The sequence below is a fragment of the Athene cunicularia genome, assembly GCF_003259725.1.
Source record: "Athene cunicularia isolate RWA chromosome 12 unlocalized genomic scaffold, athCun1 chr12_part1, whole genome shotgun sequence".
NCBI lineage: Eukaryota > Metazoa > Chordata > Aves > Strigiformes > Strigidae > Athene > Athene cunicularia.
In genome coordinates this window covers 5,978,700-5,993,586 of record NW_020799116.1, presented here as the reverse complement: position 1 = coordinate 5,993,586, position 14,887 = coordinate 5,978,700, and the positions used below count along the sequence as shown (strand labels likewise).

General features: G+C 45.5%; 1 protein-coding gene across 4 annotated transcripts in view; it reads left to right on the top strand.

Annotated features, from left to right (window-relative positions):
- ADAMTS9 (ADAM metallopeptidase with thrombospondin type 1 motif 9) overlaps positions 1-14,887 on the top strand; it is an 82,033-nt gene that overhangs the window by 39,606 nt on the left and 27,540 nt on the right. For 2 of the 4 annotated variants that reach the window (XR_003399316.1, XM_026857563.1), the window contains 5 exons: positions 1,008-1,112; positions 1,258-1,425; positions 1,622-1,906; positions 2,592-2,753; positions 3,344-3,520. Coding sequence is in view for 3 of the 4 variants with exons in the window: in XM_026857563.1 (XP_026713364.1) it covers positions 1,008-1,112; positions 1,258-1,425; positions 1,622-1,906; positions 2,592-2,753; positions 3,344-3,520 (897 nt within the window). In the remaining variant the exon portion in view is untranslated. Of the gene's footprint in view, positions 1-1,007; positions 1,113-1,257; positions 1,426-1,621; positions 1,907-2,591; positions 2,754-3,343; positions 3,521-4,962; positions 5,766-14,887 lie in introns of those variants that run through there. The other 2 variants (XM_026857565.1, XM_026857564.1) reach the window with 2 other exon arrangements.

Here is a 14,887-nt window from a genome sequence, read left to right as displayed (position 1 = left end):
TGTCCAGGGTGTCTGAAGGAGTTGAATAAAACAGAACATTACCATCTATCTGTCATCTAGGAGAGTCGTAGTGCTGATGCCCTGCCCAGCTTTAGTCTTGCATGACTTCACAGAGTTTAACTAAGGCCACAACATTTAGGAAAGGGCTGTTTTTCCCATGTATGGAAACCAAATGCACTAGAGTCAAGGGGTAACAAACCCGGTGTCATCAGCCGTCGTTTGACATGCACATCTCCAGTGTAAGTAAAATCGTTGCAATTGCGGAAATCATTGATGCCATTTGTCAAGAGCCACTCTCTCCCACACAGTGATGATCAGTATTAATTTCCTTTTTGGCAACGACTACTCGTAGGCTCATGGAGTAAAGTTATGGCTATTCATCATTTCTGTCACCAGACCTCCCAGGAGGTCCAGACAGGACCAGAGCCCTCCCGTTAAGCACCGTACCAAGGCTGAGCACAGTGACATGCCTGTCCCCACAACCTTGCCATGCTTAGTGTGTGGTGAAGATCAGCACGTGGATATAGGTGGTCTGGTGGGCTGCAGGGAATCAAAGGGCTGCAATCAGCTCAGCAGCGTAACCTTTATGAAGTGGGCTACATGTCTTGCACTGAAGGAAGGGAGCTTTGAAGGGAGATAAAGTTGCTGTTTTGCAGATGTGTGTTCATACCAGAACTCTTTTAATGAACTTTCATCTTTCGCCTCAAAACCATCTGGTTTTAATGCATGGAGATGGCACGTGGTTATGGGGATCCCTATTGTAGAGTTCCTAGTAAGTCAAAAACCCACCGAGGGTTCTGCATATGAAAGCCTCGGGGTATTGATACCGAGCTTTGCTGATTCACCAAGAGGACGCAGGGAGAAAGCCTGTCAACGCACAAGCATGCAGCTCACAGATTTTCAAGACATGGTGTGTTGCTCATAATTACATCGAAGAGGAGGTGGTTTAGCTGAAACATCTGCAAATTCTTTATTTCTCTCTTTTCCCTCATGTATTTCATGTACAGGACTGCGAAATAGCAGCATGTCCTCCCCATCCAAATAGTCCCGAAGCCAAAAGATCCATATCAGGCACTCACAGGACGCAGTGGAGATTTGGATCCTGGACACCGGTAAGCATGTGTTGTAATACTTTCAGGGTTATTTTACAGTAGATAATGTGATATTTGTAAGTGCATTTGACCAACTTTTCGTTCCAAAGCCCTTGTAATATAGATGAGGAAGGTTTCTAACGAAGTGCTTGTTGCTTTTCCCTAGTGCTCTGCCACATGTGGGAAGGGTACCCGGATGAGATACGTCAGCTGTCGGGATGACCAGGGCTCAGTGGCCGACGAGTCAGCTTGTTTCCACCTCCCGAAGCCATCAGCCACAGAAATGTGCACCGTGACACCATGTGGGCAGTGGAAGGCCTTGGAGTGGAGCTCTGTAAGCATCGTGCTGTCTTTTGCAGTGGAGCCTTATAGACCTCGTTGCTGGAAACGTGTTTCATTTATCTGTCACGCTCGCTTTTTTATAAGTGGGGACATTAAGGTTTTCTGCTGTTCATTATTAGAAATACCTGTCTGTCTGATTTTTCAAAGCTGGAAATGTGACTGTGTCTCCTTTTCCCACTGTAATGCAGTGCTCGGTGACTTGTGGTCAAGGTAAGGCAACGCGACAAGTGATCTGCATCAATTACAGTGACCAGCTGGTGGATAGGAGTGAGTGTGATCCAGATGACCTTCCCGCCACCGAGCAAGACTGCTCCATGTCTCCTTGTCATCCAAACAGCCATGACTACGGCAGGCCCATCCACCCTTTCCTCTATCCGGATCATCGCCTGAAACTGCACCCTGGAGGCAGCCCCAACCGAAACCGTGCACATATACCCGGAGGCAATCAGTGGAGGATTGGCCCCTGGGGTGCTGTAAGTGCCTGGATTTTCTTATTGCTGTTTTTTTGTTGTTTGGTTTGTGGGTTTGTTCGGGTTGGTTTGGTTTTGTTTGTTTTTTTCTGGGCTAGTCCAGGCTTTTCTTAAAGTCACCACACAGGAAAAAGAGGGACCCTCCTCCCTGCTGTCCGCTCTCTGCCCACCCGAGCAAGCGTTGCAGCAGGGTGCAGGCATCACTTCTCAGCCTCTCACACCTATCTCCAAGGCTCTCTAGGCAGAAAGCTGACAGCATCATTTTTCATGAGGCAAAGGCCAGCCTCTGCTTCTTGGCCATCTCCTGGGACATCTACAGCTGTGCAGAGCTGTTGCCAAAGCACAGCAGAGCCTTAATGCCAGTTCCTCTCCCCCCAGCCAGTTTGCAACGCTTTATCACAGAATTCCCTAAAGGGAATTAAGTATAAATGGGATGTCAAACACTGCATTAAAGGCAGTGGGGATTACTCACCTGCTTAAACCTGGGCTTGTGTTTATTTTCTTTGCTTAGTCAGCACCTAAATCATTGCACTACTATTAGTAATAGCTGGATTTTGAAGTTAATAATGCCTGTTAGCTGTATTAAATTTCTAGCCGTGCATTCCCACGGTGCAAGGCATTGGGAAGGAGCTGGGAATGCAAAATTATTCCTGGACTCAACGAAGCCATGGGCAATTGTGTCTTCCAGTGCTCTAGCACGTGTGCGGGGGGGTTCCAGCGGCGGGTCGTGGTGTGCCAGGATGAAAACGGATACACCGCAAATAACTGCGATGAGAAAAGCAAGCCCATGGAGCAGAGATCGTGCGAATCTGGCCCCTGTCCTCAGTGGGCTTATGGCAACTGGGGAGAGGTGAGTGTGCCATTCATCCTGGGCTCCCTGCACAGGGGAAAGCTTTCATTAGTGGGTGGCTGAAAAATGGGAAAAGAGGGGGATATTGTGGTGACATTTATTAGAGAGATTGGAGCATGAAAAGCAGCCTCTGATAAATGAGTGAACCGTAGCAACTGCTCGGTGGTGTTTTCCTTTGCATTTGTCATGGGAAAATTTTATTCCCAGGCAAAAGCAAATTCTACAAAAATGAAGATTGATTTTTTTTTTTTGTCTTAAGAGAAGTCTAGTTTAACTGAAAGCCTTTTTCTTTGATAAAAACACTGCTCCCTTCTGAAAATTCATCTGAGATGAACAGTTAGAGACATTAACCTCCAGCATCACATTGGGTCTGGCAGTATCATTGTGGAGCAGCACAAACAGCTTTGGGAAGAGAGCAGCTGATGCCCCGTCTGAGGCTCATGCAACATTTGGGGGGGATTTGGCCAGCGTGGTTTGGTTGGGAACAGAAACAACCGTCGGGTCTCAGGAGGTGCTAGTGCTTCGAGCGACTGGTCAGCAGTATTTTTGCTGCCCAGGCGGTGATTGCTCTGTCCTCTGCTGACTTCCAGTGCACGAAGCCATGCGGAGCAGGGACAAGAACACGGCTGGTGGTGTGCCAGCGCCCTAATGGAGAAAGGTTTACGGATCTGAGCTGTGAAATCCTTGACAAGCCACCGGACAGAGAGCAGTGCAATGTGCAGGACTGTCCTAGAGATGCTGCCTGGAGCGCTGGTCCTTGGAGCTCGGTACGACCATAAACTCTTTCTCTTTGTGAACCCTTTTGTGGATATCCCGTAACAACAGATTTAATTTGCTTCAAACCAAGGTGCTAATGCTTCATGTCTTAAAACTGCACTTAAAGAGGATTATTGACAATATATTCAGAATAACACCTGTTCAGGAAGGGCTTTCAATTAGGGGAGCTCAAGTCCTTTAATTTAAAAGGCACTTTCTGCTAAGTAGCCACCTTTGTCCATTTTATTACACTCTGCGAGCGCTGTGCATTATGAGTCTTGGTTCTGAGTTCTTTGCATATGGATTTAAGCAGCACATTTCCATTGAAGTTAAATTGTTCTGATATTTAATGGTAATACTGCACTGTGCACCTCCTGGTTTGACAGTCGCGTGTTCTCTGCCAAAAGCAAGATGACAGAGGAAAATGTCTCCTAAATTGCATCAACTCCTGAGCACGTACAAGTGCGTATAGATGTGTGTGTGTGCCCCTACCTGTCCCCACACACAGCTATACAGAAACGTGTGCATTCACACCCGTGCTCTATTTCTGTTCCTGTGTGTGTATCTAATAGTGTGATGTACTGTGCAAAGGCACCTGTCAGCTATCCTCGTGCATCTCTCTGGTTCTGGAGAGTTCCTGTCTGGCCTGATCTCCAGCTGCTGCTCTAGATATCCTTAAGTCAGCCAGGGATCAGCAAAGTGGTGGAAGGCTTAAACCCCTGGGAGTTTTCTAATAACAAAATAGTGTTTGAAGCAGAGGTGTCTTACACTACCCCTTTGCTGCTGGAGGAGTCTGCTACAGAGGTGCTCTTGTGAGGGCACAGCAACCCTCAACGGCAGGGCTGGGGCACTATTTTGGGTCCCACAGCTTTGAAATTCTCCCTGCCCAGAGCAGCACCTTCTGCTGGGCGCTGAGCCCCCGTGTGCCAAAGCCTGTGCTGCCTGGGGCTCTTCTGGCACACTGGAAACCACGGACCTGCCGGTTATGGAGTGGCCTTCAAATAAATGTCGACCTTTATTGTGTATTTTGTTATAAAAGCATTTGAAGAAGATTTAAAAAAAAAAAAAAGAAAAAAAAAATCTGACTCAAAAGCACTTTATAGGAAAAGAGAAAAAGAGGCCTGTTTGTAGTGTATTGGACTTCCTTAACCATCACAGTTTGAAAAGTCGTCTTGCTAAAACGTAACCACACTCACTTCTGCGGGTGCTTTCAGTAACGCGGATGCCTTCAGTAATGCTCCTCGATATTTTTATCATACCTCAGTGAGTTATGCAGTAGCCATAAAACTGCTGAACTGGTTTTTATACGGTGCTTCACCAGTACCAGGGACAGTGATATGAAATATTTCATTTGAGGTGCTAATGTATCACTTGTACGCTGATATAGTTGGTGCTAAAAATGAGCGAGGAGAGCTAAGCAGAGCTAGCAACGCGTGCGGTGGCTTCCCTGCAGAATTACCAGCTGGGAGTTGCTGCCAACCTTTGTTACCTGTGCTGGACCATTTGCAAGAACCAAAGGTGTGGACAGAGTTGTGTTGCATTGTGGTGTCACTCAGCATTCAGCCTCTTCACAGCTATCCAGGAGCAGGCTCCAGGGCTGCGTCTGCTCCTCTGTGTTGGAAATGAAGGGTGCAGCCCTGTATTTTGGGTTTGGGTGTTTGGTTTGTTGGGTTGGATTTTTTTTCACCCAGGAAAACTTTCCTTTGCTCTACTAAGTCGTATTAGCCTTGGTGGGTTGTCCTTGCTCAGTCTTCTGGGAGCGGATGGGTGTCAGGCAAGCAGGCAGAGGGCAGGGGCAACCTATCCTGCCCGTGGCATCTCCTCCCGGCTGCCCGCGGGGCTCGCAGCCCCCTGGCCTCCGCAGGTGAAGGGGCTGCAGAGCTGAGCCCCAGGCGTTGCCACGAAGTGACTTGATTTTTCAGTCTCATTCCCGAGGTGTCCTTTGGCTCTGATGTAGGAGACCCCAGAGCTGTCTGAAGACTGAACTGTATCTATGGGGTCAACAGGGCTTCATGTCCCTCCTGCAAAATACTCCACGTGTATGTCTACCTCGTGCTACTACTGTAGTAGTAACGTCCAAATTATTTTTTTCTTTAGTGTGGTATCACCTGGATTTGCTTTAGCTCTGTCATCAGTTGCAAACATCATTCTGTAGCTGTACATACTTCATCTGTTGGGATGGAGTGTCACTACCATATTTTTTTGGTCACTTTTGAAACAAGAGTATAGTATTAGCTGAAACTTTTCAGCAGTATGGATTTATGTATTTATGTAAAAGTGTATTTATTTTTCCAATATTGTTATTTAATTTTATATAAATATTGCATACATTTACGATGTTTAATGTTAATGTTGAACGGTGAAAATTAAAGACAAGTAGAATGTAATCATAAATGAATTTGTATAATGATTTCTTGAGTCTTTTGCTAAATTAAGATCATATACTAAGTTTTGGTAACTTTTACTAAATTTTCTGAAATGGTACTGCAATGTTCCATCTTTTGACTTGCTTTTCTTTTGCTTGCTTTGTTCTCCAACAGAAACTGTCATTCTCGATAATTAAACAAGCACAGTTAAAAGTGTCTGGATTATGAAGTTTGGATAACTAATTTCTTGCAAGCATCTGATTGGCTTAGCTTCACTCAAGTTTCAGTGAAATTAGTACTATAAAATACAAATTAAAGCAGAGAGTCTGAAGAGTCCAATCCTCAGTCCTCAGGCAAAATTCCACTGGGATTTTATACAGTAAACGAGTGTTTTTTATCTGGCTGGTCAAATCCAGGTTTTAAAAGGGATGATTAAATGAATAAACAGATTCTGTATGTAAATGATAATTTCATAACAGCAGACTGGTGAGATGCCTTGTCGTTATAATGTATGTTCAAAGAGGACTAAGAGGAGGTGACACTTTTATTTCCTTGCTTATTTAAGAACATGTATTTAAACACTGCAGAATTGTACGCCATGTGATAGACCTGACCTTTTTATTAAAATAATGCTTTAGAAAACATGCAGAGACTGTCACCAGGATACAGAGAGTGTTTTTTCTCCTCTGAATGCCCCATGGTATGAACGCAGATCTCCATACAAGCTCTCCAATGCTGAGAGGAAATCTCCCTGTGTTCTCCAGAACAAGGGAGACATTCACAGAGAGTATTACCCATCTTCACTTAAAACCCAATGCTGAAACCACTTGTCCTGGAGCAGATCTGCTCCTCGCAATAATCTCTGTGAAACTTTGAGTTTAACGTTAGATCCAACTGTATCCTGATACAATTTATGCATAATGCTGAATTAACTTGTTGTGGGCTTCTCATTCTTTCCGAGTTAGGAAATGGGCACAGAATAAGGTAAAACAATTGTATCTCACAGCACCCTGTCCTGGTTCAGTCGGGTGAGTCACTGGAGCTTCACTGCACTGGGACAGTAATCATTTGACTTTGACTTGTGGAAAATGGATGGGTGGGGTTTTGGACTTAGTTTGTGTTTTGGGGTTGGGCTTTTTGGGGGTTTTTGGTTTGGTTTTTTTTTTCCCTAAAAAGTATTATAATTTTAAAAATAATCTGCTTTGTTGAGTACTTATTGTTCTTGGGTATCAAGAGTTCTGGCTGCTAATGCAGTGGTTGTGTAGCTCTCAGTGCCTGCAAAGTGATGTGTGTTCCCAGCCTCTTGAATAGGCTGAAATGCTGGTATCATAGTCTTTGAGCGCCTTTTGACCTGACAGTGAAGAATTGGAAGCTTAGCATAAAGTAATTAGAATAGTAGCTGGCTAAGCTGCAATCTCTGTTATTGCCGATGCGAATTCAGGTTTGGGTTAGGACAACATTGCTGTATCCCCTTTGCTGGAAGCTGTTGGCATTGATGGCTCTGCAGCTCCATGCAGGGATGCAGGGAGCAGCAAAGGGTCTCTGAGCTCAGCGGGAAGCGGGAGGACTGCCTGGCCAACATCCATGTCACGGAGCTGGCACTCAGGAATTTTAATCTTAAAATTGGTGTCAGTGGAAAGTTCAGGTTGTTTGTATTTAATTCTGTCAAAGGCCCAACATGTTGTTTACAAAATGCCTTCCCCACGAAGTTGGCTGAAGATAGGCTATTCAACAGCAATATTCTCCATGTTGTTGTTCTGATAATATTCTTAGCAGGCAGGATGTCAGCTTTTGCTAAGGCACAAGTGATAACCAGGGGCAGATTTGGTTGCAAGTGTATATAACTCTGCTGTTCTCTTCCTCTCTTCTGCAGAAAATGAATTTGCTGTGACAGCAGCATTACTGAGCTGCTGTGTGATTCTTTACATGTGTTTGGCAATAACAAAGCCATCCTTGAAAATGAAGTGATAGGCACGCTGAACTCTCCACTCATTCAGTGGATCGTGTTGCTTTTTCTGCCCTTCATTCACATGACGATGGTTTACACTCTGAGATTGCGACAGCAATTCTGTATTTCTCTGTAGTGACAGGTATTATCAGAAAACTAATAAAAACAATCCTACCCCAAGAGCCTGTGGGGAAGGACAAATGTTGCTGCAGCAAAGGAAGGCTGCATGTACGGTCCCAGCACCCATAACCCAGGCAGAGGGATGCACTGGGTGGCTTGTGTGCCCATCTTAGAAATAGATGTCTTAGTGAAGATTTAATAAAGCTGACTCAGCCCAAAATGAGAATTTAGTTAGCCTATGGATATCCCCAGCCATCTGTCTGAAGCTGTCTCTGTCTCAGAGCTGTTTACTGTACACTTAGGCTGGCCCACCAAGGCTGCTGTCTCTCTTGGGTTCCTGGCTGTCTCCCTTTTAGGATCAGTCAGACCGACTGACTCCAGGGACTGCCAGTTTGGTGTGCTGATGAAAAGCAAGAAGTTGTCTGCTTTGGTTCCCCAGTCAGAAAAAGGCCTTTGACAGTGCAGACCTTTTTGCTTTTGTTTAAAAAAGCAAACCAGACCTGTTTCAGCCCTTCCCTGTCCTCCCTGCTGTGTGTCACCCATCCAGAGCATCCCAGCGCCAGTACCCAGCTTCAACCACCCTCCAAAGCTGCACATCCCTGGGTGACCGTTGGGGTGGGCAGAGTTATGCCAGATGTCTTACCACGCACCTATTCACTGCCTCATACCCTTCTCAGAGCTTGTCCCAGAAAGTAAACGCAGTTGGGGTTCTTGTTTGAAGTGTTTCAGCCTGTTGCTCCTCCAGGGCAGTGGAGATGGATGCTCCTGAAGCTCTTTCCGCAGCTCAGTGCCCACTGTCCCTGCTGAGAGGCTCAGAGCCACAGCTGGTGGCTCCAAGCTGGTTACAGGTGGGTGAAGCCAGTGATACCCCGTTGCCTGGTAGAGGAACATCATTTTATTCCTCTCTGGCTACTCTCGAATCTCCAATTTTTATTTTGCTTTCCGTTTTTGTTGTTTGCCTAGCATCACCAGACATCTTTCATTGCCGCTTCTGTTACCCTTAAACAAGGAGAACTATATAGGTATACTTTTGCTATCAGTTCCGCTGTTTGCTAGTGTTGATGATTCGTGAGCAGGAAAAAAAAACATCGAAGCCCATCTGCCACACTGCAGGTGAGGAACCACCCTATGGCACTGTGGGCTTCACCCCGAGCCTGCAGCACCTTGCTGGGTCTCAGGACTGATTTCCTGCAACTTAATGCTCAGCTGTTGCAATCCACACTCCTCCCTTGCAGCCACCTGTTAGTCTTTGCACCCATTGTGATCTGGTGGTTAAATCTAGTGTCTTTTAGACTGATGGATCGGGCAGCAGTGTTCCTTATAACCTCCCTCATCCCGTGACTAAATGCTGGGGAAGTACCAGAGTAATGAGCTGCAGAGAATGGCCAGTCTTGTCTGCTCTCCTGCAGTAGCCTCTTCTATTGCCACTGCCAGGACAGACCTGAGCTGGACCAGTGGTTAGATGCAGGAAGGTTCTTGTATCTCGAAACTGTTCTCTTCCCCCCCACTCCCAGATGATGCATCTTTTCCCCAAGTTCCTCAGTGCACCTTCCCACTCAGAGCAGGTGACTCCATTAATATTCACTGATGTTTCTTACCGTGTGTAGTCCAACCCATGCTTCTGTCCCAACTTACTGTAAAATACTTGCTTTTCTCCTCCCAAAGTACAGCAGCTGTTTGGCTGCATTTGGTGTGACTCCATGGTTGCCTTTTTACAGCTTCCCTCTTACACATTTTCCTCAATGAGATGTTCAATTTCTAGGCTATGCACATCTGGTCTGAACTTGAACAAGTGGTGGGACCGCTGTTCGGCGATGACTGGCTTTAGTCTGTGTCACGGGTGGCCCATCCATGGCTGCTGACTTCATAAAGTCTGCAGACCTGCCATACACACACATACGCACACATTCACACACGCAGAAGAAATAAAGCAATAAATAAAAGGGCAACTGTTGGGAACTGGTTTTGGGTGCAGTAACTGAAATACACATTAGACTGCAGGAGACCCATTAGAGCAGTAACAGCTTTCAAGGATGATCTGTGAAGTTCAGCATCTTCAAGCAGATCCCTGAGCTGGGCGTTGGGAAGTCTGTGTGGGGTTTTGCCCGTATTCCAGACTCACACTATCTACCCCAAACTGCAATAATGGCTGTTGCTCAGATCCTGGGGTTTGTAGCATTTAGAGACAAGGATGTGAGATGAGGGACACTAAGCACAAAGACATTTACTGTGTTTCTAACTCGCCTTGTGACTGATTTGTGCAGTCATTAAGGAAGAATGATGTAGTCAGTCTTGTTCCAAAGACACTTAATGCTCTACTCATGTTTTAATTTTTACTAGCTCACAGCAGAGGTGAGTGAGCCAGCAGCATGGATGAAAAATCTATCTGATGCCCAAGACTGTATGCAGGCTGATACTGTTTGATCCCTAGTGCATTAAGCCAAGATTTTTCTTTATAAAACCAGGGAGCAAGAAGGAGCCCAGTGCTCATACAAACCCCCAGTGTGATGCACACCTGTGAAATAGGGCTGACGTTCATTGGAGAGCTCTCTACTTTGTGTTTCACTCTATCTGACGTGGAGAAATCCTCTTCTTGAATGGAACTTCTAAATGGCATTATAATACAACTGTTCACTAAAAATATGAAGTGTCAGTTAGCCTAGGCTGCTTGCTGCTTCAATTGCTACTCTCTTAAAAGTGCCACAGCATGGAAAATAGGCTTCATCAGTGCCTTCCACATCCCATTATACCAGCGTCCTTGGGTAGCTCACACATCTCCTCCTAATTTGAGGAAATGCCATCTAATGCTTTGCTCCCTGGAGAGACCTGCAGCGGCTATTTGGGGGCTTTTGTTTGTTTGTTGTTCAAGTTAAATAGCTTGGAGCCGGGCAGGAGTGCAGCTTTTAAGGCAGCTTTGTGTGTTCACAGCTCTGCTGATTTCTGTACCTGGTGAATTTTTTGAAAGGGATATAACAAGGAGGCAGGTGAAAGAGGGGGGAGAAGGTGCTACTTACTAGGTGGGTGCCATAGAAGAGGAGATGTATGGCTTCTGCTGCTGCAGTACTTGCTTTTCTTCAATATATCTTGTGAGGTTTCCCAGCTCAGGGAAATTATTGTATTGACTTCAGTCCTCAGGGCCTTAAATCTTGCAGGAGCTAAAGAGCCCAACAGCATCCTTTCCTCTGGGAAATCTATGCTGCTGGAGGAACCGGCTCCAGGCATTCTTCCCTCTGCTGCAGCAGCACATCAAGTTGGACCCTTTTCTTTCAGAAATTTTTCCTTTTTTTCCCGTTTTCTTGAATCTGTTATGAGACATCGTCTGAGGTCGCTCGCCAGTCTCTGCAGCTTGGTTTGGCAGAGGGAAGGCAAAGCTTTAGTGGGTTGTCTTCTTTCTCCCTTTTGCAAATAATCACTTGGGAAGCTCTGTGCCTCTGCTGGGAGCAGAGTAGCTGGAGGACGGACACCCCGTGTGAGATGCAGAGAGGACAAACCCCCATGGATGTTCCCTCTTGCCCATGCCCAGGGTGAGGAGCACTCCTTGGGGACTCTGGGGCAAAACCTGCTCTTGTGCACACCAAGGGCTCCCCTCCAGCTCTGGGAGGGCTCCTCAGGACCTTCCCATGGGAGTTCAGGACAATGCTCACAAACACACTTGGACTACGCTCTCCAAAATCCCTCACGTTCATGTCGTCTTCAGTCCCCCCATAACTCTGGGGAGTCAGCATGGACTGAGCAATTCTAAAGCCTCTTTCAAACCGCAGTGCAATGCTTTGGTGTGTTTTGCTCTGGTCCAGTTGCCCTCCCTTGAATGTAGAGACTACTCTTTTAAATGTACAAAAATCAGATGTATTTTCTGGCCTTGTACCAGCTAAAATGACCATGCCCACGTGCTCTCAGCTGCCATGTGCACGAAGGAATGGCTCCCTCTTACAGTTTGGCAGGAAAGGAAAGCCCGGCTGGGTGAATCCTGCCCTGCACGTCATGTTCCCACCCTGCAGACGGGAACTTCTCACCATGCCAATTCGGCCGGGCGTGAGACCGGGCTAAAACAGATCGGTGGAAGGAACAGGGTTTCAAAGCAGCCACAAATATTTTCTAAATTTCTCCTCAAGTGCTGCAGCCACTGGAGAAAGGATAGCATGGAGCCACACCCTTCTTTTAAGCTTGCCTCAGTGACGCCAAGGGAGTTACCTGCTAAAATACCTTGCTGTTGTGAAGATAATTAAGTTAGTTTGGATGCCACAGAGCCTCTGTTGCTGGATAGCACACAGATGCTCGGGCATTTTAAGACTTCTAGTAGAGGTTCAGCTGGTGAGAAGTGATCCAGGCTTTCCTTGGTGGTGCATCTTCTGATGTCCTTTGTGCTCAGGAGACTTCAGGGGTACAGAAGTCACTGGGCTGTGATTTCAGCAATGTGATAGCAGCAGCGCAAGTTATAGAAAGAGCTGATGTAGACTGAATGGGATGCTGAAATGTAACTGTGAGGGTGCATGGTTGGGTTCTGCTCACACTTGGAGATGTTTGCTGACACCCAGGAGCACAGCTCCTGACATAAAGGGGGGTTAAAGCATTGTAGAGCTCTGCTGTTTTTCTGCTTTATTTCATCCAGCACATGTTTCAGCTCAGATTGTTGGAAATGATGAAGAAGGGCTTACTTGGGAGTGCTTACTTTCCATATAATCCTTAATGTGTGGAAATCTAAACCTACAAGGATTGATTTTAATTTCCTCCAAAAAGTTGCTCCTGGCAGAATCTGATAAAGCCATTTTTAGTGTAATTCTTCCCAGCCCTGCCCTTGGTGAGCTATCAGAGCATACCTATCTTTGGGAATTCATTTGGTGATCACCACAGCTTGCATTCATTATCTCAGATACCTCCCAAATCGTCGGCTGATGCATGGGGGGCCTGGAAAAGTGGTCTGACAGCATTTTCTGAAACTTTTCGCTTTCAGGGGAGAATGTCCCCGGGTTCTTGCTGGTGGTTTGCCTTTCTGCCGTGGGTTGAGCTGCCCCTTCGGTTCACAAAGTTAAGGAGAAGTGGAGTTGCTCCATTTCTTCTTGACCGCTCTGGGCCGCCTCTTTCTTTTCACCAGGATTTGCTCATTGATAGCCAGGACTGTTGAGTCCTTTCCATGCCAGACCGACCTCGCTCCCAGCCCTCAGCCTGGAAGCGGCACAGCTGCAGCACAAGCTCCCACTGCAGAAGAGCAAGTGACCATCTCCTGCACCCATTTTGTAGACATTTTTAAGAGCTTTTGGGGTACACATTCTGGTTTTATCCTTCTGCCAGCCTGGTGAATCAAGCAGCAGCCTTCTGTTTTAGAGAGGTCTTACCAAACAAGATGTACCCTCATCTTGCAAAATATCAGAATAGGAAATGCAGCAAGGGTTAGTTTAAAGCATTTTGCATGTACTTGGTAAAACAGAATAATCTTCGTCATTCTTGAACTCTGAAACAGAAAACAAATTTTTCGTGGAAAGGAAAACACAAGCTTGCTGCTGTGCTGGAGCAGAGCAACGCATTGCAGGAGAGATTTAGCATCATGTTCCGACCTTTCTGGAAACAGTTGATACGGAAATATTTTTGTCGTATTTATTTAAACATTTTTCTTGCATTTATTTAAACTAGCCAGTGTATTTATTTGAAAAAAAATCAACAGCATGCCAATCACCAGTTCCTGGCATGTTGCATATGCAATAAACATAAAACCCTTAAATCTGTGCTCATATGCTTTGATCCTAATGCTCTTAGGAAAGTCCTTTTGTTCTTAGTCTCCATATAAAGCACCAGGTGTGACTGTGGTGGTTTTAGGAGATAATAAAGATAATAACAAGAGGAAGGTTTATTAGAGTCTTTAGTATAAAGTCTATAGCTGATTTTTTAGAAATAGTATGTCTTTATTGTTTTATGTGCCATGATCATCTTGGGGTTTTTTTAAGAAACATCACAATGTGTTGTTTTTACACCATCCTCCATGCCTGACTATCCTCCTGGCTTCACCCAGGGGTGCTATTTGCTGTCATGCCTTAATCACAGGCTAGAAACAGCATTTCAGAGCAACATTTTCCTACACTTGAGTGGAGTCAGAGGTAGGTTGACCATTTGCATGCCCAGGTGTGTGTGCCCCTTGATTCTAGAAAGGGAAAAAAGGGAAAAAAGTCAATACAGTACCTTAGCTACACCTTCAGAGCTGGATCCAGAGGTGATTAGAACAAGTAGAAGTCCTTCTGTTGACTGCAAAGAGCCTTGGATGAGGCTGCTGTTCCACAGAGAGCCCCTTGTCCATCCCCAGTACTTGGAAGTATTTTCTACAGAGTGGAAAGAAATCGAGAAAATGAAAGAGAAATATGAAAGGAGTGGTTTTGTCTGTGCTATTCAAATGTTTTAAAGAAGGCATGGTCAAAGCTTACCTCACTACAGCATTGTGATTGATAGATACCTTAAGCAAGCAGCAGCGTTTGCAGCGATGAAGAGTCCTGCTGATGAAACGCAAAGTTTCTCCAGGGTCTGAAATAAATGATGAGGCTGATGGCAGTAGCTAGGTGTGCTGCTTCCCTAAGTCACATGGCAGTGAGATGAAGCCCACTATTAAATTATTTTCTGCATGTGCCTCCCATATGCTTAAAATCTACATGCCACATAAAAGCTGGGAATACCTGAGACAAATTAGAAGTCAGTTATGAAGTAGACTCTTTGCAAAGGAATTTTCAGTCTCTGGTACATAGTTACATTAAGTTATTCAATGTCCCTTTTCTGTCAGTGCAAATGAGATCATAACTCATATGTGCATGAAAGCAAATGGGTGGTTTAGATCTAAAAATGCACAGCTGCTTAACTTGGATTTATATTAGAGACAGACATAGAAATGATTAATTCCAGCATCTTGGAAATTACATTTAAGTATTAACAAAATTAGGCAAATTGTGCCTTAACCCCTGAGTGCG